The 26,800-nt window shown below is 31.3% G+C and overlaps 5 protein-coding genes across 6 annotated transcripts in view; 3 read left to right on the top strand and 2 right to left on the bottom strand.

Annotated features, from left to right (window-relative positions):
• Positions 1-200: 200 nt before the first annotated feature.
• Positions 201-10,023, bottom strand: LOC111000149 (sulfide:quinone oxidoreductase, mitochondrial). The gene is made up of 8 exons (XM_022269505.2): positions 9,657-10,023; positions 9,207-9,312; positions 7,739-7,963; positions 6,015-6,215; positions 4,664-4,858; positions 2,145-2,346; positions 1,473-1,648; positions 201-1,068 (listed from the first exon to the last, which is right to left on the bottom strand). Exons 1-8 carry the CDS (start codon positions 9,746-9,748, stop codon positions 937-939), a joined length of 1,329 nt encoding a protein of 442 aa, XP_022125197.2. The 5' UTR covers positions 9,749-10,023; the 3' UTR covers positions 201-936.
• A 626-nt stretch (positions 10,024-10,649) lies between these two features.
• LOC111000153 lies at positions 10,650-14,781 on the top strand. Its single transcript, XM_022269509.2, has 10 exons — positions 10,650-10,761; positions 11,069-11,161; positions 11,285-11,405; positions 11,534-12,067; positions 12,550-12,738; positions 12,917-13,057; positions 13,356-13,536; positions 13,866-14,061; positions 14,199-14,406; positions 14,588-14,781. The coding sequence occupies exons 1-10, from the start codon at positions 10,685-10,687 to the stop codon at positions 14,687-14,689; spliced, it is 1,842 nt and encodes a 613-aa protein (XP_022125201.2). The 5' UTR covers positions 10,650-10,684; the 3' UTR covers positions 14,690-14,781.
• Positions 14,782-15,067: 286 nt separating this feature from the next.
• LOC111000151 (innexin inx2-like) lies at positions 15,068-17,652 on the top strand. The gene is made up of 5 exons (XM_022269508.2): positions 15,068-15,084; positions 15,257-15,591; positions 15,925-16,116; positions 16,368-16,507; positions 16,699-17,652. Exons 2-5 carry the CDS (start codon positions 15,339-15,341, stop codon positions 17,227-17,229), a joined length of 1,116 nt encoding a protein of 371 aa, XP_022125200.1. The 5' UTR covers positions 15,068-15,084; positions 15,257-15,338; the 3' UTR covers positions 17,230-17,652.
• Positions 17,653-17,777: 125 nt separating this feature from the next.
• Positions 17,778-18,892, bottom strand: LOC111000121 (protein BUD31 homolog). 2 transcript variants are annotated; one of them, XM_022269475.2, is made up of 3 exons: positions 18,758-18,892; positions 18,482-18,595; positions 17,778-18,346 (listed from the first exon to the last, which is right to left on the bottom strand). In XM_022269475.2, exons 2-3 carry the CDS (start codon positions 18,573-18,575, stop codon positions 18,006-18,008), a joined length of 435 nt encoding a protein of 144 aa, XP_022125167.1. In that variant the 5' UTR covers positions 18,576-18,595; positions 18,758-18,892; the 3' UTR covers positions 17,778-18,005. The 2 variants fall into 2 exon arrangements, with proteins under 2 accessions (XP_022125167.1, XP_022125166.1); XM_022269474.2 differs by lacking the exon at positions 18,758-18,892 and having other exon boundaries at positions 18,482-18,711.
• Positions 18,893-21,273: 2,381 nt separating this feature from the next.
• Positions 21,274-26,800, top strand: part of LOC111000131 (unconventional myosin-XV) — a 77,032-nt gene continuing 71,505 nt past the window's right edge. The window contains exon 1 of the mRNA XM_022269485.2: positions 21,274-21,444. The gene's annotated coding sequence lies outside the window, so the exon portion shown is untranslated. The remainder of the gene's footprint in view (positions 21,445-26,800) is intronic.

Here is a 26,800-nt window from a genome sequence, read left to right as displayed (position 1 = left end):
TATTATGTCCGTCGATTGTGATTGGTTTACATCGGACATGCGACATGATATGTCAAATTACGTTTGACCACAGACAAGTTAACGCAGCGTTTTGGCATGCGTCTTTTGTTTTACACTCATGACAGTGTGGGATACCTCGTGGCAGCTCTAGGAGAATATACCAAATGTTGTCTAAAATGTTCAGGTCAAGAAAAAAGAGATTAACATTAAACCATTTATTAAACAATAAATAAAAATCTCAAATACATTACCAATAATATCAACGCGATACTATGCTAAGAATAAATGTGATTTAACTTAAAATAATAATAAATACAATTTATCACATAAACCGTTATTTACAAAGATATAACAGAAAATATTTGTAATAAAATTACTGTAGAAATATATTTAATAAATGTCTATTTGGGTATTTTAATGTCAGTCTAAAACGTCAAATAACATAGACAATTAATTTTGACAAATTCGAAATCAGGCAAATAGGTTCTTGGATAAGCATTATCAATATAAAATATATTTGCAAACCAATCGATTATTATTATTTACACAAAACATTGCGATAATTGTATTATGCTTAGATTGCCAAGCCTATCAATTACGTAAATGAGATATGCATGATAAAATTATTGTTAAAATTGCGCAACTATTGGATAATAGGTAACGAACATACATTGAGCAGACAAAATTTTGCACGTCATGTTTATTACAAATACACAAAATTAACAGTTCACATTTCTTTAAAGTTATATCAACTTACAATGAGGCTATCAATTTACCAGCTGAGTTTCATAATTTACAAAATACTTCATACATACACAAAGCAAATCCACAACGGGCATAAATTACTATTAGTTTCATAAAAAATATGTGCCCCGTGTTTCGATTGTTCTTAACTGCCTTGAATTAAGGTGCATTTTACAATACGTATAGCTATGTTTACTTAGCTAGAGGATTGATGATCTGCCGCACCCACTCAGGCCCATGGTAGTACCCCTTTAACATGAAGTGCCAATAGAGGAATGGGAAAAGATCCCTCTTCATGTAGTACGCCAATATACTTTCCCGTGCCTGTCAAAAAATAATAGTACATATAATTGGTAGTAATATATTTGATAAATTTTTTTTTATTATAATCTAACGTTGTGAACAAGTAGAGAAGCTATAAAAGCATTTACAAATCAATTAATATACGCTTTGCATACAAGTCTTTTAATAAAACATAACGGAATTATTACACACTTGCTATTTTTCAGCTAATATTTCAAATAAAAAACTTAATTAGTGTAATAACGCTATAATTAGCACCATTTTAAAGAACTGTTTCGTCTTTTTTAAACGTTTTTTCTATTAATTTTTTTTTGAAAAAAAAAGTATGTTTTTTTGTAAAAAAAAGGTTTTATAAGATTTTTGTAACTGTATAAAAATTCTCGACTACCAATTCCAATTGAAAACCTTTTTAATACATAACTCACCTGGTTAATGGGCAACGTCTCCCTTGGCACGCCATCATATACGAACTCCGCGAGTATACACTTCCCATACTGAGTGACTATAGGACATGCACCATACCCGTTGTATTTTTGATCGAGGCTTTTTTTACCCGACATTGTACTGAGCAGGTTATGTTCTACGACGTATGATTGTTTAGCTGTAAAAGTTAAATCCTATAGTTTATAGGTATTTACTCGCAACTTATTTGGAATTCACATGGAATCATACTTTTCCGACTCTAAGTTGTGTGTATTGGTCTTAAACAAAGTAAATATATATCGCTGACCATGATACACTCGAAATGTTTGAATTATATTCTGATTGATAAAAATTAAAAAAAGTTTTTTTTTTATAAAAAAGTGCGTTTTGTTAAAGTACGGTTAGACAAATTCGTTCGGTAATCAGTGGCTAGCTGTCAGCTTTGAGTCAGTCTATTTTTTTTATTAATAAGTTAGTAAGGATTCATTATTAGAGCAATACTGGGATTTTAAAATACGATATTTGAATAAAAATTAGTTATCGTATGCGTCAATTTCAAAATTGTCGGCAAAAGGGTTTTTTTCACAAAATGGCTGAAATTGAATTTTTCAATATATCCTCCAGATACTTGAAGATATTTTAGAACAGATACTGTTACTTGGATAAATAATTACCTATAGCAGCAGCAGTCTTGCTGTTGGGTGTGTTTGTGCAATCACCAATGCCGTATATATTCGAGTACTTCTTATGCTGAAGGGTGAATTTATCCACATCCAGGTAACCACATCCATCAACAATATCTGGGCTGTTCCGGAGAAACGCAGGTGTATACATAGGCGGCGTTACGTGCAGCATGTCGTATGGGAGTGTTATTTCCTGTAAATAGAGAATTTTCTTATTTTCTTTCTCTATTGTATTATACACATAACTAGCGACCCACCCCGGCTCTGCACGTGAAATCGTGACCTTTATCCTCAACACCACACACCACAGCACATATCCCTAACCTTCCAGTCTGAACGGAGACTCCAGGTTATATTGGACGTCAATCATATTTTGTTAAATTTTAATCATCACTTGGTCTATATAATTTATAACAATTAAAAAGCCTCTATTATAAATTTAAAATTAAGAACTTTCGTCTATGTGACAAGCTACAAAGATACAAGGTACGAAGAAGGTATCAAATAACCAATCCTTCCTTGTGTCTTTAACATCCTGGAACATTGTTTTTTTAGCTTATAAGCTCATCCAAAACACAAACGTCTTAGAATTAAAAAAATCTTCCCCATAAAATTCAGGAGCATAACTTTATTTTTTTCTTACTATATTTTGTGTAGGAAGTATCGTAAGTTTTAAGAACAAGGCTCATCGTCTCCAAACATCAGTATAAATTAGCATGAACTCCTAGCTTCCTCTATTTTCCTGTTATAAATAAATATAGCTTCCATGGCCCCTGTACGGAAGCTGCCCGGGATGTAGGCCAGTAGAACCAATAAAAAAACCGTCCCCATTAATCATTATACGACACTAGATATGGACAAAATCTTCAATAAATTCCATGCGATAGTTTTTTGTTTTATCGCGACTAGACGGGCAGATAATCGCGTCAACGTTTATGTAAAATATATATTGAGATATGCCATCGTTATTATCAGGCTCAACAACTTTTCTCTTGAACTCAATCATACATTTCGTTAAGGCAGAGTTCGTAAGAATTTCGTTCCAACCTTTTTTATCCGACTACGTTAATATACAGTAACACTCATAAATAACGTGGCATTCTATGTTATGTTAATGTCTTATAACCCTTAGGTGGGTCTAAGGCCAGCCGGTTTCCTCACGCTGTTTTCTTTATGATGATTAATTAATCCATTGGTACACAGCCGGGGATATAGATGATACCACAGGAAGAGTCACCCGTTCAAACCAACGGCCAACAGTGCTTCATTCATGTACAATTGTACATATATGTATTCGTGCACTATATAAAAAAAGATACGTTTATTATGGAACATAAGATAGACAGGTGTCACTTATTCCACGTCATTAAATTTGAACCTGTAGGCATCCCTATTCATCAGCGAAGAAGACAAAGAAAAGCCGTCGTAAAAATCTCTCGGTACTCTTTAAAAAAAGCAAATCATCAAATAAGACTTATTTGAAATAAATATAGCAAATTCATTAATTATATATTTACAACCAATTAAGCCTATACCTGTTCGGTGATTAGACTATATAAGATGACGTAAATATAACGTTTATTTGCTGATGATGCTAAATTAACAAAAGAACGTGCGTGCGTTTGAAATACACGTGTATTTCATCTATGTAATATATATTAACAATTTTATGACTCTTCTATGATATTATCCACACTTCGCATAAACACAACAATCATCCAACGGATTCTTATACATGATTGTATACAATCACAAACATTCAGATAAGTTATATGTTGATAGGTTCTTAGAATACACACATAGTTCTGCATCATTCAAACCTAAACTTTTTCGATATAGGAATGCAAGAGTCATCACCCAATTTGACGTTATTATATATAGGTATGCTCTAAACGGTTTCTTGGAAGGTGGTTTAAGTAATATTCTAACTCCGTGGTAATTAAAAATTACACTTTGTTCCTTAGACAAAATTAATTTAAATAAAGTGAATTACAAGACTCAACTGTGGGCTCGGACCTTGAGTTACCTAAGAAAGAATTTTAAGAAAAAACTAAAGTTTTAAATCAGTTCGTCTTACTTAAGCATTATAAACATGCAGGTTCGCCATATTTACGTCATGGAATAATACATTTATGTAGATTTACTGTACGTGTGAATGTCACTAAACTCCTCTTGAACACCGGAAGGTTTCAACTTTCATACTATGTTTAATATTATAATAGCTTTAAATATTATGCAAAACAACGTCTGTCGGGTCAGCTAGTAGAATATATATAGTAAATCTATTTTCAGAATTTTCTTATAGTATACTTATTTAAAGAAAACATATATTAGAATACATTATGGAACTTATTCGTTACAAAGCGATGGCTAGACATACAATACACAAACCAAATGCGAAAACCAATACACAACATGGAAATAAATTTTTATCTTGAAACTCTAATACTATATGCGTACACTAGTATTTTCTAAATAATAAGAATATTATGTTTATAAATAAAACGTACCTTGGTCTTATCATCAGCGACGAAAAACACAGCTTCCTTCTTATCAGCATGGACCTCTTTCAGCACTGTCTTGTAATTCACGTTGATTCGTTTCTTCTTGACGACTTCCATAAGAACATCAGCATATTTCTTCACACCGAATATAACCGGGAGGCAAGTGTTGTATGTAATGTTAACACGCGAGCGAATTGCCGTCTGAAATATTAATTTATCATTTATATGGTAAGAACAAGGCTTCTCTACTCAGGCTTCGGAATATTTTTAACTTTACAAACAAATACGTTCTTCGAACGGTGCGTTAGAACAACCTAATAATCATCAATTGTCAGAAAAACTATTATTTATCATAATATAAAATAAAGGTACCTATATAACTTGTGCCTACACGAACATTAGCAAAATAGTAAAAAAAATAAACACACTATAGAGACACAAATAGACGATTCTAAAATATTTTTAATTTAATTGTATTAAATAATTAAAAAGTATGGACATCCTAAAAACAACAATACAATTGTACAAAACAATAAGCAATTGCTACACGTTTATTAATAGAAGTGCTACCCCAACAACGATAAAGTATTGTTCGTAGCGTATGGAATTGTTGATCATAAATTAAAACAATATTATGCATTCTAATTTCCTATTTAATTTTAATTATTTAACCAAAGCAATTTATGTACATCATCAAATTAGTTCTATTTATGTTTAAAAAAAAAAGATATTACAAATTGATATTTTTTTAAATATTATTTCGTGTTTCAATTTCACATATTACAACCGTTTTTGATTAGTTCTTACACGATTAGCTTATTACAGAGTGGCTATGCCTAGAGACCATATAACTTAAAGGAGGCTTTAACACGAGTTAACCTTACGAAAGGGTCCATATAAAAATCTTCTATTTTACTGTGATTGTATTTTTATGAAACTAAACAAAGCTTATATTATGCCTTAAACTGTTTTTATAACAAAATATGGTTGATGATCTCACAGAGGGACTGTATGGTTAATGGGACGTAATTGCTGTGTTAACATTTTCGGGCCTATAATTGTTATAATTTTAGTTTTAGTTGTTTAAAAAATCTTATGTGTATAAAATATGTGTCTGAAATAATTTCAGCACACTAATTTTTAGAAACAGTTTTAATGTTAAATGTAATTAAACAAATCGTGTCAGTATGCGTGGCCGTGAGTGTGGCTGAGAAAAGTTATAACCTTCGAGCGCTGTCAATTTTTTCTAAAGCCCAGAGTCATGCCAAGACATGTAATGCCTCTGTAGATCATTCATTGACAAGTCCATTTCTTAAAATACTCTATTCTACCATGCACAAATACAAATAAAAAATACCTTATCAAAGTACGAGTCCGCCATGTATGCGATCTTTTGAGGAGCACCAGGGCATTTTATTGGTGTATCCGGGTATGTGAACACTGCCTCACCACCCTTGAAGTTACGGATGTCACTCCAGGTTTTCTCACAATAGTCAGGAGAGTATATCGTTGATACACAACTGGATTTATCGTTCAAGGCGTCTCGGAGGCCGGGTACCTAGAAATGTTATAATTTAATCTCTTCTTAACATGATCGCATAATGACGCGAAGAAACATATAAATGAGAGTCTCTTTCCACGATTGCTGCTCTCATAGCGTCGAATTATGTTTACAATGTGAAAAAATTATGCTTGTATTAAGAACATATATTGGTCTGGTCTAAAATATGTGATTGTTAAATTGGAAACTAGAAAAAAATGTATCCAGCTTATTAAAATGAATATTACTAGTATTTAATTTTTAAATATTTTAAAATCGAACCTTAACTCACATAAGACCTATAAATAAATCAAATTAATACATCGGTATCTTCTAATATATTTGTGTATAATGTATTACAAAGTTAAACAAAATTATTTCGGGAAACATGACGCATCAAAAACTTGTTGATTTATCGAGTGAATTATCGTGACTTGCATTCTAAGAAGCCTTTTGTATTTGTGTTATTCAATTATATTTGGTCATTTTTTTTAATAGCAGGCATACAAAGGTAATTTTGCAAAACAAGTATATTTATCCTATAAAAATATATATACTTTATTTAAGAATAATTATTTTAATTTTAAAGTGTTATTTATACTTATCATGTTATTTTCTTTATGGTTACAAAAAACCGATTAATCAAATAATTACGCAGGTAATGAACAACTTATTAAATACCAATTAATAAAGATGTTTTTAGCTGTAAAAGAGTCGAGATGTTAAATTTATTAAATTAGAAATGCCTTATTTTTTATTATAACATAGATCACATATAAATTAATGACACAATAATTATCTCTAGTTCTCAATTTTTTTATTGGCACTGCTCCAAAAAGACAAATGTGATTGCGTCATACGTATGATCATCAAATGTACTATGTAGAATCTTTCAAGGTTATATATGCAAAAGTTTTTTAACATTTAACACTATAATATATGTATGTGATTATGTATATTGGTATATTTTAAATGACAACACACAAATTATATAATATTACATAATTAGTTAATAAGGAACGACACCTGTTTGAAACCATTGTTGAAGTTAATATAAACATTAATTCATTCACATAGCTAATAATAACAATCTCTAAAATGAAATAAGATTTATGTATAATTTTAACAGAATATATAATTTATAAAGTAAATATGTTTTACTATGATTAAAGATATCACAAATAATGTATCCATTATAAAATCGATCATTTCACGTAAGATGTCTAGAGTGCCGTTTAAACAACTTAATGTATTTGTTTAAATATAGTTTTTTGGTCATTAACTTGCCCCCCCCCCCCTGTATTTGCCCTGTTATTGGTTTTGCCTTACGTCCGGTGACTATAACAAAAATAAACGTGATTGCTTGTGTAGTGTACTATTGATTACTATACTACCCAAGTCAACAAGGTAAGCATGTAATAATTAAATAAGAATGTAAAGAAAAAGATTTGGATCACCATAATAAATCTAGACTACCTACAAGCTTATTTTCATATTTTCAAAAAAGAAGGTAGCACAGATTATATATCCAAGTTACATACCTTATCATAATCATACTGCAATCCGACACCGATAACTGCATAATCGTAGTTTATTTCATGACCTTCAGCTGTTGTAACGACATTGTTCTCAGCATCTATACACTGCGCGGTATCTTTGACCCAAGTTGCGTTGGAGGGTAGAACACTCTTCGCACTACGACGTGTCGCTGCCACTGAAGTCACTCCGGCCCCCACGAGAGTAAAAAGTGGTTGATAGTAATGGTCCTGAAAGATCAGTCTTTAAAGAACACATATTTGAGGAGAAAACAACCATTTGAGGCGTTCTTGGATTATAGAGGACAATTTTTTATGCATGTCATATCGTTATTCTGTCATATCCCAATGTTTTTTTTATCGATTGTTCTATAAAAAATAATAATAATAAACGAAAACACATAATTTGCAAAGTATTATATATACTTTTGATTTTGATAACTTTATTTCGTGTTTTAAATAGGTAATAGGTAGGTATCGATTTTCGTCTTGTTATTGCATACTATGGGTGGAAAAGATTTCTTAACTATCGTTGTCGCCATTGCCATGACGACTTCATCAAATCCGCTACACGATCAGGTTCAAAAAAAAATTCAAGTTTTTGTTGGATGTATTGTACATCACTATGTATTTACCGTGCCCAAGCCAGCCCCGGATCCGAAAAGAGAGAACCTCTTATAATAAAGACTTAATTAATAAAATTATCTATACTATGTTACACAGTAAATTATTTATTAGAAAACTGGACGGAATTTTTTTTTTGTCCCGAGGCATACAGAACTCAAAAACGGTATTGTCCCGAACTATTTAAATTATCCATGAAACATGTATATTGTATTGTATATCGTCACGTTTACGTATTATTACATACAGGTATTATTTTTATACTGACATTGATAATTTTGATAAATGGGTGATAAGTGGTCAATATTACGCAATCGCCGGCTGCACGTAGTATGACTATGAATTATTTTTTATGGATTTGCTAAATGAAAGCTCTTGACATAGTGATATGTTGTGTATCAGAAGCAGTGTAATGGGGCTTTAGGGCTTGCTATGTGTCTTCATTCCCAACACAAATGTATAGCTGGGAACAAAACCCAGGACCTCTAAAGCATAATTTCAAGTCCCAAAACCAGTCGCAAGCTATTTGTTTTATAATTTGACTAACACCTTTATTAGGTACTGAGACGATACTGGTTGTTAATAATGTACCTTGTAGAATATGGAGTTTTACTTTTCATGATAAACAATTTATTAAGTTATGATTCCTCTAGTAACATTACTCATGTAATATACAAAATGATACTAGTTTATGCACTACAAATATACCGATGTTAATGTGAAGTGTCCAATGCTTTGTAAACTAAAATTCAGCAGTTCAAAATTATAATTGAGCTTTAATTTAGTTACCAAATACACAAATGTCTACTTTAATAATTGAACTATTTTTACATAATAATAATTAACTTACAGGACTTGGTTCTAAAACAATGACAGAGCCTTTTTTTAATCTCCTAGCAAACTTTGCGGCTATTGTGCAACCTCCTGATCCACCCCCAATCACTAGCACTTTACATCTGTAAAAAATGCATACTGATAATATCACAACAATTAGTGTAAATAATAATAAAATTAATACTATTAAAGAATATTACTATTAATAAAATAAACTCTCCCTCACCTACAAAAATAAAATATACTTCTGCTAATATCAAACCTATTTATAATTATAATTTCAATATATAAAAGCCAATATTTATTAAATGTAGTAATTTATAATTTGTTTACTATGGACTTAAGTGCATTAAATAACATAAGTATATAGTGCATAATAATATAAAAAGTTTGCTGTGCATAACAGGATGTCTATTAATTTATCTATTTTATTAAGTGTAGTAAAACCATCAAAAATAATACTTACGAATGCTTTGCATTATGAACAGCAGAAACAGAAAAAAATCTCAATGGAGCAACTTTTGTCCGATAACTGATCCTACATAGAGAGTTCATCATGATTGCTATATCATTTAATAGTTAAAATATTTGAAGTTGCCGGCAAGACGTCCAGATGAATACTATCGTGGTCTGCAGAGCAACAGTTAGTGGAGCTAGTTGTGGCGACTTGCTGATATCAAGACTAGTTTAGAGTTGAGACTGTGGTGATAATGTATCAGATCAAAGACGGCTTCCATGAATTATAAACGATGTCAGTTTATCTATTACCAAAACTCTTGGAAAACACAACATAAAAATTGTATACTCGACTTTTATGTCGCTAAATTCAAGATTATAATTTTGACTTTTAAATCTCAGTGTATTCTATTTATTTGAAACAATAAATTAAAAGGATATTCGTATTAAAACTTTAGAATTGATATTTGACAGTTGAATGATTATTGTTTGAAAACATAGACTGGTAGTCAAAGTAGACTTTGAATATACTATATTGAGTTTGATAGTTTAATCTTTAATTAAGTGTGCAAAAATCATTTATATTCATACATAAGTCAATGTTTCAAATAGTATAGGATCCCGATATCGTTTTATATCGGGATCCTCCGTCACCAAAATGTTTATTTGATGAAACCTTTTTTTAATAGTTAAATATTAAAAAAAGGTTAAATATATCAATAAAAATATTACATACGGGTTGTCTAACTAATTTCAGTTAATGATATGATTTATTAATAATTAAAAACATTTTACCGGTTTGATTATTAGACAAATTCTAAGTCAATCGAAAGCATGAAGCCCATAGAATATTTATATATATACGTTAGATTGCTCTTTTCCGGTACCAACTCATTCATTAATATTTAGATGAAGTGTTTATTCCCCTAGGTTGTAGCAGTTGACAGTTGTCAGTTGTCAATTGACTGTCTTCTGTACTGAGTACTACACATATTATTTATTTTTATTCTTTAATTCTAATAGTCAATAATAAATAAAATGGCGGAAGATGACGAAATAGATATTCTTGGTGACTTTTCTTTTAATTCTTGCTTTGCTCAAAATAATCAAGGAATGTAAGTTATTTTTGAAATTCGTTATACTACTTATAGCTTATACTAATTAGTACCTAATTAGCTTTATTTTTATTAGGTGCGATGTACGTTCAGTTTATGTAATTTTTCATTGTTGACAAACTTCCAAACAAACAAGTTGATGTGTAGTAATAAAGATATTGATAATCATATAATAATAATAATGTTACGATGTTATAACTACCGTTACTCCTGTCTGGGTTTAAGTGAAGGCATTTGGGAATTGGCATAATTCGCTTATAAGTTTCATTTCGATCGTATAACTGTACATATTATTTTTATTCAACAGACCTTCATGTTCAAGTCGTGAAGACACTGTCCACCCACAGTGGTTGCTGGATTCACCTGCTACAAATTGGTATGATAGCAAGAGTAGAAATAGGTAAGATTGCTGTTGCAAATACAGTAAAACAACTAATATATATATTAAGAATAATGATTCACAGCTTAACCAATTATATATATAGTTGTTTATTAATATCCTATACTTATTTGTTTTGGAAAGGTCAAAAGAAGGTCCATCAAGGAAGCTCTGTGGCACAAAATCTTTTCAAAAGAATAATTGTGATAATGCCTATGGAGATGCATGGACTCAGGAAGAAAGGAATCTTCTCAACAAAGCAATGGTATATATATATATAAGAGTTTTGTTAAACATGAGATTATATTAATATTATTAATTAATTTATAAAATATTTACTACATTATATTATATTAGAATTACTTTCAATAAGTTTCCAATATAACTTTCCAGGAAAAGCATGGCCGAAACATTATGTTAATATCACAAAAGTTGAAATCAAAAACAATAACTGAAATTCAAGCTTTGATTGATGCTGAATATGGTATAAGTTTAGACACAACATGGGAAAAACATCATGACCTTGATCACATTCCTTATGTAGAACAGGAAGAAATAATATCAGAAGAAGTCAGTATATCTGATGCTATTACTATGGTTACCACTGGCTCTCCGACTATCACTGTACCTAAAATATTCAGAAAAACATCTCAATCACAAGACATTTTTATAAATTCTATTGCCCACAAAAATTCTCATATTAATCAAAACAACAATCTACAAATTACAAAAATTAGAGAGAAAGTGAAAGCTGCTAAAAAGGTTGGAAATCATAGAAGAAAATTATCTAGAAACTATGATAAAAGTATTTCACCAGCACGGCTTAGAAATGATACTAGCCATTCAGAAGAGAGCCTAAAAAGCCCAAAACTACAAATTGTATTAGGTTCTGGTCAAGCCTTACCAGTATCTGAAGGAGAACAAGTAGTAAGTACATGTATAATTATAATTGCAGTGCATATATAACACAAGATTTAAAATAGTTGAGCGAACATAGCCATTTATATAGGAATGTGCGTGATTTTTATTTTACACCTTCCATCTTTTGATTTATTATAACTCAGATTTATCCGCACATTTTTAATAGTTTAATAGTTGTAAATATTACTACATTATTATTGCATAGTGCAGCAGGTCATCCACATTCAAGAGCCCGGCTCTTAAATGAGAGAGAGAGAGACTGCAACAGGCGGCAATATTGTTACTAAGCAATATCTTCCAGGCTCTTTAAAACCCCCTTAATGTCATAATAAACCAAAAGAAAAAGTATTTGTAAATAAATGACTTAAATATTAACAGTTAGATAATTTATATATTTATATAAACTGCAATTAAGTACTTGCTGTGTCAAATGATACATGTAGTGTAAAAATTAAGTTAAATTTTTTTATTTCTGATAATCCTAATAGATAAAAATAGAAAAGAAAAAAGATTCGGAACCAGAGAGTGACATAGAAATTGATGTGGACAGTGACACAGAGGCACAGACAAGAAAATCTCTGGAAGTTAAGGATTCTGATGTTAAGAATGACAATGAGCCAATAGCCATACCGCTAAGAAAGTTGGAAATGCCAAAAAGAAGGAGGAAAATTAATTTGGTAATTAGTTTTGTTTTATTAAAATAAAAAGGCCTTTCAGTCACGCCTGGGCACCAATTAACTATTATTGTTTTAAAACATTGTATTGTGTTGTAACGTTATTGTAAATTTCTTATGTTGTATATCTTTTCGAATATTTTATGGACATAGAGCTTTATTGTGCTTTTCATCCTTTCAGAATGGAGGTGGAGGTTACCGTATTATGCACACAGAAGCAGGAGATTTGTATGAAATAAGCACAGAGCCACGTAAAGAAAGACAACCTCGAAAACCAACAGTACAACTAATACAGTGCAAGAAATATGGTGTTGATAAACCGGTGAGGAGACAATAAAAAAATAATTTCAGAAATTTATTAATGAGAAACAAAATAAATATAATGAGAAACCAGATAAAATATTTGGTTACTATTAAGCAAAACTTACAAAATTTTGACACAACCATAATTGCTTTAACCAAAATCCCTCAGCTTTAAGTTGCTTTCACCAACAGGTTTCAGTGAATTTGTAGTATTTTTTGGAGCCATTCATAAAAAACCTCTAGTAAAAGAAATAATTAAATATTAGGTAATATAAATTACATTACAACACATCAACAATACATTTTAAACTTTTTAGGCACCATGTGAATTACAACTACATGTATCAGTATTATTAAGTATGGATATCCATGCCCATACGTCGCGGGCTGAAGTAATGGGACTTTTGGGAGGTCAGCAAGTGACATCAGGCCTACTGCTTTGCGCGTACGCAGTGGCAAAGGCTGCCGCTAATAGTACACATTGTGATATGGATCCTGGTGAGTGTAGAATTTTTATATATGACACTGTGCCAATGTAATGGGCCGCAAACAAAAACGATTCTGTTTTGTTGTCGATTTTGAACGAACCAAGCGAGACCAACTGTTTACTAATAAAAGTGAGACTCAGTGAGTTAATCTTCAGTTAAGTGTTACAAGACCAATGGAAAAATCAGTTAAGATTGTAGACGAGTTTTTCAATAACTTGCAGTAGAGTTTAGCTCGCGCCAATGCTAGAGCGGGACGGACGAGGTTGACTGTGCCTTACGTAATAAAGTTTTTCCCGAGACTTTATTTTATTGATATTATACTATTATTTTTTATTTCAGTTTCACAAGCCTCAGCTGGTGAATATCTTACAGCACAAGGTTTGTCAGTCTGTGGTTGGCATCACTCACATCCACAATTTCCTGCGCTTCCCTCAAAGCGCGATCTGAGTACTCAGCGCTCCTTGCAGGATGCACTTGAGTGGCGCTTGCCCTTTCTAGCCTTAGTCACATCACCGGCGCCGGCTCCGCATTTCAGGTAACGGAAATATAACAATAGCCACTCTGAATTAGAGCAAATCAAATTAATAAAATAAATATCTAATATGATGTAGAAGCAGTTCCTTGTAATATTTAAAATGTATAGAAATGTATAACCTTGATTTGTTGTTTCAGATGTTTCCGCGTAGAAGACTCGGAAGACAAGGACACGCCAATAGGATATCAACTAGAAGTTAAATTAGTTCCTGATCTAACTATACAAAGTCTACCAGACTATGTACGCGGTTTGAAAGAACTCCTACAGAATATCGAGAGAACTGAACACAGCATTGATTTATCTAAAGATGTCTGCCCCCGCACTGGAGTTGGTTATTTGGATAAGGTATGATTAATAGTGTTTTATTCAATTGACAAAAAAACTCTTTGTGGAACAGTGTCACCAAAATATAATACTTTTACTGTTGTATATAGATTTTCATTGGCAACAAATTGGCTTCTGATCTACACAAACTTACTCTATTATATATTTGTATTAAAAAGTTAATTGTAAGTCTTTCATCTAGTGTATATGGAGTGTATCACGCCACATGCGAACTGCAGGATACGAGGCTGACCATCCAGTACTCAAGCAACTCATACAAGGTGTGCGTGACATCTTTAGATAGTCCTGCCTGTCCAACAAGGAATAGTACCTTATTTTATGTACAATAATTATTTCAACCAATGTAAATACTGTTAATAAACTTAAGTTATGACATAAATGAAATGTTTAATATGCACCATAAAGAAAATTACTTCCCTCCATGTTATGGTCTCATTAAAAAACTACTAAATATTATATATCGAATTGTCACCGTCCCGTTGATTTTTGATGTTTGAAAAAATTGATTTGCTTCGTCGGTAAAACATTCGTTTGTTGTGGTATTGTCTATAGCTAAAACTTGCAATAACTCACAGAGTCAATAGGCATTTGAATTAGAAAAATTATATTATTAATTTTAAGTCGGTGTCCGTTAATGTCAATTTTCAAGCAATCGCGCCTTTTAATAAGTTTTTCAAAGTAATAAATTTCGCATTCATTTTCCTAAATTGTTAACTAAACAATTCTTATTATTATTGTTATAACAAAAAAGAATCTCGCATGTGTATTAGTCTAAACTTTTTATTTTATTAATATATATTAGTTGCTAGTTTGCACACATGCACTGAGAATCGTTTAATATTTTTTTCAGCCATTAAGGCCCGCAATTTGCAAAGAAACACGTGCTAAAACTGTTGCGATTCCTATTGAAGTGATATTTAAAATAAATCACAATGATAGACGTATTTTTACCTATTCGATCATTTTTCAAATTCGGCAGCGTGTGTACTGATAATAATGTGTTTCGAATGCACTATAAAGCTACGGTCATTATGTTACTCGTGTTTATGCTATTGGTGACATCGAAACAGTTTTTTGGTGAACCTATTCATTGCATGACCCAGGATAAGGCTGACGATAATAAAGAAGCTATCAACAATTACTGCTGGATCTATGGAACCTACACTTTAAAGAGCCGATTTTTAGGTAGGTACTTACCCAAAGACCTTAAAATGTTGAACTCATTATAAATACCTATATTGCTTAAAGGTAGGATTAGGTACGTCTAAAACAAAACGCCATCAATGGAGTACATTTAAATCTTCTAGAACTTATTAGAAGTAGCAAACATGTAACATCAATGTAAAATTGCGCCTTTTCCTAAAGATAAGCAATAGTTACTGGAAGAGCAATATATTTAAAAAAATGAGTTTCTTTAATGATCTTTTAGGATAACAATAAGAAGACAATTCTAGTTGTTAACTATTATTGCTATTTGAATGTTTGTCATCTAGTTTTAAAGATATTTTCACAATTTAGGAGTGGAAGGTAGAGACATGGCCTATATTGGTGTAGGGCCTGAAAAAGGTGGGCAAAATGAGCAGTTAAAACATACATATTATCAATGGGTATGTTTTGTTTTACTGGGACAAGCTATGATGTTCTATACACCGAGATATCTTTGGAAGATCTGGGAAGGTGGTCGTTTAAAAGCACTGGCATCTGATTTAGGTAATTATAATAACAAATTTGATATTATTTAATTGGTTTTTATTTAAACTGACACTCTAATATAAAATATCAAACTTTGTTTCCCATTGAAAAAAAAATAAGACAAAAAATTTGTTAAGGAGTCTACTATTAAGTTGTTATGGAAGAGCTTGAAACCCTGACAGGTATTTTTTAACTTCAAAGCGTTGGTTACAACTGACAAATATTTAATTTTGTGATTGCTCAACAAAATTTATGATTAAATTTTGCAGCTAGTCCAATGATGACCAAAGACTGGTCAGAGTTTCGACGTGGAGAACTTGTAGGGTATTTAACATATACACATGTCTATACACATAACATGTATGCACTTCGTTATGCATTTTGTGAAATACTCAACCTGGCCAATGTTGTAAGTTAATTTATTTTAAATATGGTTATGGTTTTTTTTTAGTTACTAACAAGCTTTTGCTTAAAATTTTTAAGAAGGCACAATAAATTTGTACAGAATACTGACACTATCGTCAGATTCTTTATAAAAAATTATGGTATTTGAACTTGAGTAGTATTGAAGTAATTATAATATATTTTTTGTGTATTTAGGTTGGACAAATTTTTCTTTTGGATGTATTCCTTGGTGGTGCCTTCAGGGATTATGGCGCAGGCGTCGCAGCATTTACTCATGTACCTAAAGTGCCATCCAACTTTATTGATTATGACTCCGTAAATCCAATGGATGCATTTTTCCCAAAAGTAACAAAATGCTTTATAAGAATGTATGGTCCATCAGGGACTATACAAGTGAAAGATAGACTATGTGTTTTACCATTAAATATTGTCAACGAGAAAATATTTGTAATACTATGGTTTTGGCTTATATTTCTGGCTGCTATGTCATTTGCGGCTGTGATTTTTCGAATCCTTGTTTTGTCTATGCCACCCCTTCGTATTTATTTAATTATGGGTCAAGTAAGATGTGTAAAACACAAGGTAGTTTCAAAAATTGTTAAGCGTTTCAGCTTTGGTGATTGGTTCCTGTTGTATATGCTTGGCAAAAATATGAATCCTATTGTATACAAAGACTTAATCATAGAGCTTTCTAAGGACTTAGAAAGTAGGTCTCTAATGGTTTAAGTCACTTGCTGCACAAAAATATTGGAAACATGTTCCTCAATGATTACAGGGTTTAATATTAAATGGTTGAAGTATTATAAGAAAAGTTTTGGTTGTATTTTTAATAAGCTTTTGTTAAGGTTAGGTTAATTAAGATATCTAAAACTTCTTTCATTAAGAAAGTATATTTTAAGTTGCATTATGCAAAGCACAATTCTATTTTTTTTAAATGTAATTATTGAGTTTACTACTTCATAGTTCATAGTATTGTTGATCTCATAACTTTTTATAAGTTATAATATATAATTAATAGTGCAGTTAAACAAACGTGTGGTTATGATTATGGAATAAGTAGCCAATAAATAGCAAATTACACAAAAGGATTCATTAATTTTGTCTAAAATGTTTATATAAAGGTTTATTTCAATGTAATCTTTGTTGGTTAATATAACAATTTGTTCAAAATTACATGTGTTAAAGATATTTTGGTCAATAAATGATAATAAAAATACTCTATATGTACATTTTGCATACCTTAAATTTTTAATTATTTAACAGAAACAATCCTGTACTTTTAAAACAAGTTTATTAAAAGAATCCAGGGTTAGAAATTTTACAATCAAAATAGTTAATTTTTCATTGATTTATCATTAAAATAGTTCTCCCAAAAAGAAAACTATCTGAACTTTGGCCTTGGCCACAACGTGTTGGTAAGTTCACAAATCATATACTTTAAACTGACATGCATGGTGTCTAGCTTTCATAAAAAAGATTTGTCCCAATTATGGTAACTGTTGCTACCCAGAACATCCTCTACAACCACAATGAACACATTCAACTATCCTACCTTCTTCTAGTTTGCTTTTGGGTACCCTACATATACAGTTAGTTGCAAAATTAGTATCTCTAGTCTGAATGCATCTCAAACAGCAAAGATTTTCATAGCCTGTCTTTTTCCATTTTGCTATGAGATTGGCATCTGCTATCTTCTCATTTAAACAGTATTGATAAAGCTCTCTGCTAATAGCTTTTCTTCTGTAGAACAAGTCATAGATGTATCGAGATTTTTGATGATGTATCTTGAATATAGGCCAAAGTGATTCTTGTTTGCGTTTTCCTTCATGTGGTTCAGTTTCCGCTAAAAGAGTAAAATTCATCATAAAGCTATAGTTTAAATAACTTTATATAAAACCTTAAAATAGTTTTATGAAAAATCCGCTAAACAAAAAAATCCAGTAAGTACATAATAAAATTTACACATATCTATACATACCTTCTCGCATTTTTTGCTCTAATTCCTCCAGTGTTGGTTCAATAAGTTCCCAACCTTCTGGTGGAGGTTTCCGACTACGGCGTACTTTCGGCATTGCTTCTTATTGACTTTGTGCTATAATAAAAATTTGCTACTTAATAAGAAACCTTAATATTTACTATTTAAAACTAGGCGAGAATGTTTTTTAAACACAGTTGATGAACGATGTTTCAAAGACTAAGTTCGAATAGCATAGATTTTTTTTGAACTCCGACTTGATCAATGCTTGTTACCTACCTTATTTTTATATACAGAAATATGTAATAGAAACACAATAAACATAAATAAACGTGCTTTAAAAATAGAATAATAAAGAATGATTATGTGTGTAGCGGTACGTTATGGGTTGATTTTCATTATTGTGGATCCACAGACTATTAATTTAGATGTGTCTTGTCTGTGGACATTTTAAAAGTATATATATATATATATAGTATATTTCAATAATCAAATGAAATGTTATGATAGAAGATAATACATTATAATACAATAAAGAGTAAAACAAAAGGAATTTTTAGTTGGAAACCGAACATGTAGTAATTGTAAGGAATTCAGAAAGGAGGTGCGGTCATATTGGAAATTGGGAAACAAGAAAAAATAATATGGTCGAGGTCACCAATATCTTCTCCACACTCACAAATATTACTGTCAACAATAGGAATTCTTGCTAAATTATAAGGTACTAAACGTACTAACATACATGTTCTAAACGCATTCTGGAAATGATAAAAGTGACAAATTTAGAACATTTAACTTTAAAGAACCATGGTTTACTGGGGATCCTGGATTGAATTTCAGCATAATGTTTGCCTTTAAACTCGCTACTTTTCAACCAATCATTATTCCATGACTCCCAAAGATGGGTTTTGGGTAGAGCAGCTAAATCATGACAATAATTCATATATGGGACTATATCTCCGTCCTTAACAGCTTCCTTGGCAAGCCGAACGGAATTTCATTTGAATTTGAGTCTGAGAATATGACTATTCTTTTAGATTTTAATAAAATAATTAGTTCTAAAGCTTTTAAAAGAAAAAAAACACTGCAGTAAAAACCGACGATTCAGGAGAAAGTTTAATCTTTTGTATTATTTTATGTTGCCAATTAACACAATCATCAACAGATAATTTAAAAGGCGATTGTAAAAATATAATCCCAGCCATTTCAATTTTGTTCCTCAACTATACTCATAAAACTCATCAGTGGGTATGCATAGTAGCGAGTCACACATAACCCTTCACCACCAGGCAACCGTGCCGCGGGAGGGTATGCGTAACGCATTTCCCCACGAAAAAAAAAATATTTCATCACTCCTGTCAACATTTTTAAAGCTTTTGACTGAATGACATGAAGTTTTTGACTTCGCAAAACACTCCCACCGTCTAATAGAAATGTCCCATAATCTAGAACAGATCTTACTCGAGCTTCATAGAAAATGGATGAGCCGAGAGGAATTTCTGGATTATAGTTTGAGAGCGGTTTAATTTCTAGTTATTTTTTTTTGTCACAAAGGACGTATTTACGCGGAGATTTTATTTATTTTACAGGATACAGGCCAAACAATAAATAGTAAATTAATTGGCCTTGCCCGCTCTACGCCCTTGACTTGCAACTGGTAGTAAATGTAAGTTCAGAATTAATTTAACATACTTTCTGCAGACGTTCATAAGTGTACTTGGTTACTTATAAAAAAAAAAGTTATTTTAAGTTTGAGTTTGAATAATAATGTGTATATGTTTATACTAACTTACCATCTTAAACTATTAATAAATTGTACTTCAGTTCTGGTGCAGAACTGAGATAACGGTTAAGTAGCGAAAGCTTTGCGGAATTAGGTCTTGTGTTTAAAGCTTCAAAAAATTATGACGGTATATATATGAATTTTAGATACCTTTTTATCTATAAAAAACAATAAGATGACACACAGTAGCCTCAGTCATGAATAACGGTGGTTGTTAAATTTCACAGCCCAAAAGCGATTTATTACTTACTTTATTTAAAGCGCAGACTAAATATAGCTCTTTCTCCTTCAGGGTTCGTGCGGGCGACCGTGACCCGAAAAAAATACACCAGTGGCAGATACAACCTATAGATTTGGGCCTAAGATTTCTGGAACTGTCCGCGACCTGAAAACCTTGGAAAAAGTGCATGTATTCCAACCAAATTTTATTCCAAATCACTTCAGTCACTCCAGAGAAACCTTACAGCCTCACAAACGTCACCTCTATATTATTGTTATTAGTATATCTGGGCTTTTTTTAATCTGGGTTTTTTGTAGATTTTACTACAAAAATTCACATGAGTCTTGAGGCGTCACACAAAGTCAAACGATAAGAAAAGTACATAAAAACTAGATGATGTAAACAATTTCATCGAACTATATTTAGAAACTGCGGTGAAACAGTGTTTATAATTGAAAAATATATACATATTTTAATTGAGGCTAAATCAATTAACGCGTATTTGACCTCATGACCTTAAAGAATTTCGATTACATTACAAAATTACATTAAATAATTTCTTCTAATAGGCACTCTTCAATTCACTGGTATTAATATTTAATCAATTATCCATTTGTGTATTAATTTTATTTTAATAGTCTCGTCATAAAGTCTACCTGTGTGCATAACGGGCTAACCCATACAGGTTTATATGTACTTTTTCTCCCTCTATCACAATCAAATTACCGATGCAAGACAGAGAAAGGCATAATTTACGTGAGGTAGTGGAATGCGAGGCGCTCGCGCAACCTCCAATTCAACTAGTTGAGGTTTCATTGCGCCGCCGCACACAGCTTTATATTATTACGAAAATATGTGTGAAATTTTGATAAAAAAGTGTTGATAAGTGTTTGATAGTGACGATTGTGAAGTGCAGTGTTATGATATAATTGACGGAGTATCGTAGGCGAGTTTTATTTACCTGTAAGTATATAATTACCTGATGACGTGTTTGCATCGCGATCCTTAGCTTGCGAAGAAATAAGTATTGGGAAACAGTATACATTACATTAGTCGTTTCCCCATAATATAAAATATCGTCCCGTATTTTGACATTGCGTTATCTACTCACTTGAGTTTTACACTTTCGTAATTAATATTTTACCCGCAAATTATGTTAATGACCTAAATTGTTAACATGAAGTAGAAAGGTTTGATTACACACGGAAGTCTAGCAAATCCTTTACTATCTGCTAAGTTGTTAACCTATGCAATTTAATATTAAGGCGTAATATAAAAAAATACTGACACAAGATCCGTAAATGGACACATTTCACACAAAAAATTCTATCAATAGCTAAGTAGATAGAATGTTATAATTCTTATCATGTTATAAAGGGGTATATAATGTAAATTGGGGTAAACTTATTAATTTTTAAGGCTGTTTACAACTATATGTCACTTAAATACATATACATATAAATTTTACGTATATCATTACTATTTTTATTAGCAAAATTTTGATTAACTTCGAAACTGGCCCAAATTTTCGCTATACAATTATTACAAAACATTTATAATAGCCTATTAGCTACGTGATTATGCAGAGCTGAAGTTGCAATAATAACAATTTTGCAACTTTAGCATTATAATTAAGCTTACGTCACCTATATTATTTATACAAAAAATCCGAATGTTAATGGAATGGATAAAACATATTATATCTTTATCGAGGATATTTTTACTAAGACTTGGTTCATATATGCCCTTTAGCAATGTTTATTAATAATAACCGTATATCTGATAATGTATTAAGTATATTATATTGGGGATATGTTTGTCCAATATTTATATGTTAATTCATTAAATTTATGAACGTATCGGAACAAAGCTTTCTTGTTAAAGACATCAACGCTCGCAAAAAAGCAACAGGGTTCCTTTCCAAATATCACAAATTCTAAAGTATCTCGTTACCGAGATTATGATTAGGTAATTTGGCGCTACAAGAAATATAATATGACAGAAATATGCAGGTATTAAATTACATATATTTATGAAGTTAAATGCAAATGGCACTTTGATGAAGATGATTCAAAAGCTCTGAATTGCATTCCATTGTTTATTGTATGTACAATATTTTAACTGAAATCATGATTTTTGTATTAGGAATTAAATGAAGCTTAATTGCTAGATATATTGTTATTTTATTGATACGTTAATAATAAAAAAAACTATCGCAAATAAATAATTTGATTTATTCGATTTGTGTGTCCTAGACAAAAATTACCATACATAGGTTACGTTATGCAAAAATGAAAGGCATGGCTAACCAACAATCACATCGATACTTTATAGTTTAATACATAAGAGAATTAATCATAAGCTAATCGTAAGATGTAGCATAAAATATAATTATGACTCATGGGTCTTTTAAGAATTTATCCGTAATACAGGTAATAAAAAGCGTGAAACTTATGCATTCCGATACTTAAAACTGCGAAACAGTATTTTATTATAGTAATTATATTATATAATTAGGTTTTATTTAAAGAAATCTACATATAGGCGTAAATTTATTAATTGAAAACATTAAAACAATAACTATTTAAATAATTATTCTTGCAAAATATGTAATTGGAAAATAGATATAAAAAATAGGAAATACATACTGTAATTTATTCTCTAAAATTATATATGTAATAAATAGTATTCTTTACTTTGCTCTTTTGCAAGAGATAATAAGGCTTTATATTGATTTTATATTATGTACATTTATATAGCCCAAAACTTTCAAGCATTCGGTCGAAATACAAGTACATTATAACAGGAACTACAATTCAGAACAGTTAGGGCCTGTTTCACAATGTCCGGATAAGTTCCATATAAGCTATTTGTTACTTATTGGTATGATAACTAGTATTTTTGCGTTTCACGACGATCAAATAGCGCTATACGCTATCATGAAATTCGAAGTATCTTATTTGGAACTTTTATCTTTCGAATAATTTATGTGTTGCATAGCTATTTGGCACTTTATCCATACATTGTGAAACAGGCCCTTAGTATAATAAATGAAATACCAGGGGTTACTATAAATTACAGAATTTAAAATGTTATTGCCAGCATAACGATGCACGCGGGAATCATGATGACACTAGGCATCGGTGAAACCGCTTTCTAACCGATCAACACGAGATTTACCGTCTTGTTAGATAACACGGTATTCAGTTATTTTAATTATTATTTTCGCTTATGAATTATCTGTGATGAAAAATTTCTTAATTGCTATCACAGATGATTGAATATGGTATTAATTTGTGTTCTGTGTGTTTTAGTTAAGATTAGTGATTAATCGCGATCTTTTTTTAGACTACTACTAAAAGATGTTGCTATTATAAAATATACTAAATAAATATATACTACTTATAATTTTTAAGTATCTCATAGGTATGAGGGACAACTTTTTTATTCCTTTTAGAATAGAGTCTCTTGAGCCATGGGGTTCAAGTGCACAGAAATCTCCCAGACGAACTTAAATATTTAATTCATTACATCTATAACCGGTGACCCCAGAGCTAGAGTTTTGCTCTCTCAATGAATACGTATCGCAATACAGCTAGGAAATGCTGCAAGTAAAAAAGTACAGTACTGATACAGGAACCAAACATTATAAAATTGTTTTAATTTTAATTATCTATTATTACAGTGTAAGTTAAAATATTGTAAATATTTTGAGGCCTTTTAGTTGTTTTCCAAGTCTCACTAACGAACGAATTTCTTGAAATATATTTTTCATTATTCATAAGAGTTCGACTGAGTTCGACTCAAACTCAAAATAGTTTTATTCATAAATGTAACTAACATATGAAAGGCAACAGAAAAGATGTTAAATTGATTCTAAATTTTCATTTACTACCATAAATTAATAAGGTTGTTCCTGAGAATAGTTTTAATGTATAATAAAAACTTCCCTCGAAAACACTACGATTAAGTACTAAAGATTCAACAAAATGTGGGTGTAGCTTGCAGGCCTACTTCGGCTCCACATTCCTATATCATTACAACCTGTAATTTTGCGCACACTTAGCTAATTATTTATACATGCTTATTTATGTAAACATAGGCGTGGATTCTTTAACGTGGTTAAGTAAACAGTTAATGCTACAGTCATCTTTGAGATTTTGTGTCTTCTTGACAGACACCATCAGTCTAAAAGACAGGATTTTAAGAATATTTAGTACTCCAGAGTCTAATCTAATTAACCAGCTTAATATAATATAATCAAGCTTAAATTGGCTACTGAAAATTAACAGTTTTAGATGATATATTTAATTGTATGTATATCGATGTATACCGCCACATAAATTCCGTAATTCCAAGGTATCCTTTGAAATACATCGACCACTAAGTCGTATTGTGTATTTACTGCTTTATATACCTGAATGCCTTCACGTCTGTCGCACCAAAAGTGTACCACCGCCTCGGAAGCGCCCATCACGGGTCAGTATTTACATTCGATGACCGTTTCTGACACTTTCACGCATAATGCATAGTAAATTAATAGCCGGCTGGTTTTATTAAAACGCTTGTCAAATATAAACATATCTGTGAGATTCGTTCATTCAGAAGAAGAATCTTTAATTTTTAAATAATATATTTTATATATAATAGCAAACCGGAACTAATTTGATTTTAAGTGCCGTTTATGGACCTACACTTCCAGGAGGCTGGCGAGTGTGTTGCCGGCACATATTTACAATAGTTTGAAAAAGTTTACTATTGTTAGTACGTTAACATCGTATTCAGAGTAACAAACGCGCTTCTAAATCTAGTGTGGAAAACTAAGAAATCTTTAACCATCATCCTGAAAACTATTTAAAAAGAAAATCCGCTATGAAATAACGTTTTCAGTAACTTTGCCGACGCCAAATTGTCGGTAAAATAAAAATTTAGGTATCGTAATATCTTGGAATGCCATCAGAATCAATCATGTCAACGGCGCGCCCACACGAAATGTCAATGAGACTTTCTCAGCCTCCGATCTCCATTGAGGGATGTCCCACTTAACGTTTACACATTGTGGTACTTTTTGTCTCGTGTAGTAAAGATGTTAACTTGGCAACCGTGCTTAGTTTGAGTCGTTATAAATTTTATGAGTGCGTTATATCGATACCTCCTAAGTATACTGAGTCAACTAACAAATTTAGGTATTTGGTTTTTTTTATATAAACGTACATAATTAACCATGATCTTCACGTTAGTGTTAAATTTTTTTTAAAAAGAACTATAGTTACCGAGATAATTTCACGTATACTAAATCAATTTCAACATCTGTTAAAATCGTACATTGTATACTGATCCAAATAACGTTGAATCAGTATTCGCGGGGCGTGAAAAGGGACGCATTGATACATGTTTATTTTGGCTTAGTATACGATGAATGACAGCCAGGGCGCATGCAACTTAAGTTAATATGCTCCTTTCATAAGTTTCTTCAAAGCAGTCAAGGAGATAATATTGAGACTACAAAAATATCGGTTTGCAAGACTATGTTCTTGGGAAATCTTCTAAAGCGACTACCGTGAGACAGTATCGAGAAATATCAGTTAATACAAATATCAATATAGGTTTTCATAAACCCAAAAAAGATGTTTGTGAACAATGTCACATTTATGAAAATAACAAGCAAGTTACCCAGACAGATAAATAAAAGCATGAAGAGCATTTAAAAGAAAAAGAGAAAGCTAGAAAACAAAAGATACAGCAGCATTTGATCATCAAAAGTGTCTTAATGTACCTCACGGGAACGTTAGTACTTTTTATTATAAACGGAAACTTATCTTCTCACGATATTTAGGAATGGAATTCTGGAATCTCGACAAGGTTATTGTTTTTCATGGCATCAACAGTTTATAGAAAATACGGTGGGTGAAGGTGTCAAAGATTACCGGTTTCGGTCAGACAACCGTGGAAGCCAATATAGAAATAGGATTGTTTTCTTAATGTATCTGTTAGCTAGTTCGAAGTTCTGTATACATATATATTAGCCATCGCTTTCTAATAGTGGGTCACACCCAAAATGAAGGCGACAGTATACATGCTTTAATTGAAACATAGACAAAAGAAAAAATGCTTTATACGCCTTATCAATGGTATACAGCTTTTAGATTTGCCATATCCGACGAAAAACCATACAAAGTTATTGAAGTGTCTCAGTATTTAATAAAAGACTTCAAATCAAAGTAAGGACTTATAAACAATTGGACAACTACTAATGATGGATCTAAAATGCCTTGAAACAAAGTCACGGAAGTAGTTGTTAAAGCAGAAAATCCATTTA

Source organism: Pieris rapae, chromosome 10 (genome assembly GCF_905147795.1).
Source record: "Pieris rapae chromosome 10, ilPieRapa1.1, whole genome shotgun sequence".
NCBI classification, from domain to species: domain Eukaryota; kingdom Metazoa; phylum Arthropoda; class Insecta; order Lepidoptera; family Pieridae; genus Pieris; species Pieris rapae.
This window is presented reverse-complemented; position numbering and strand designations above follow the sequence as displayed.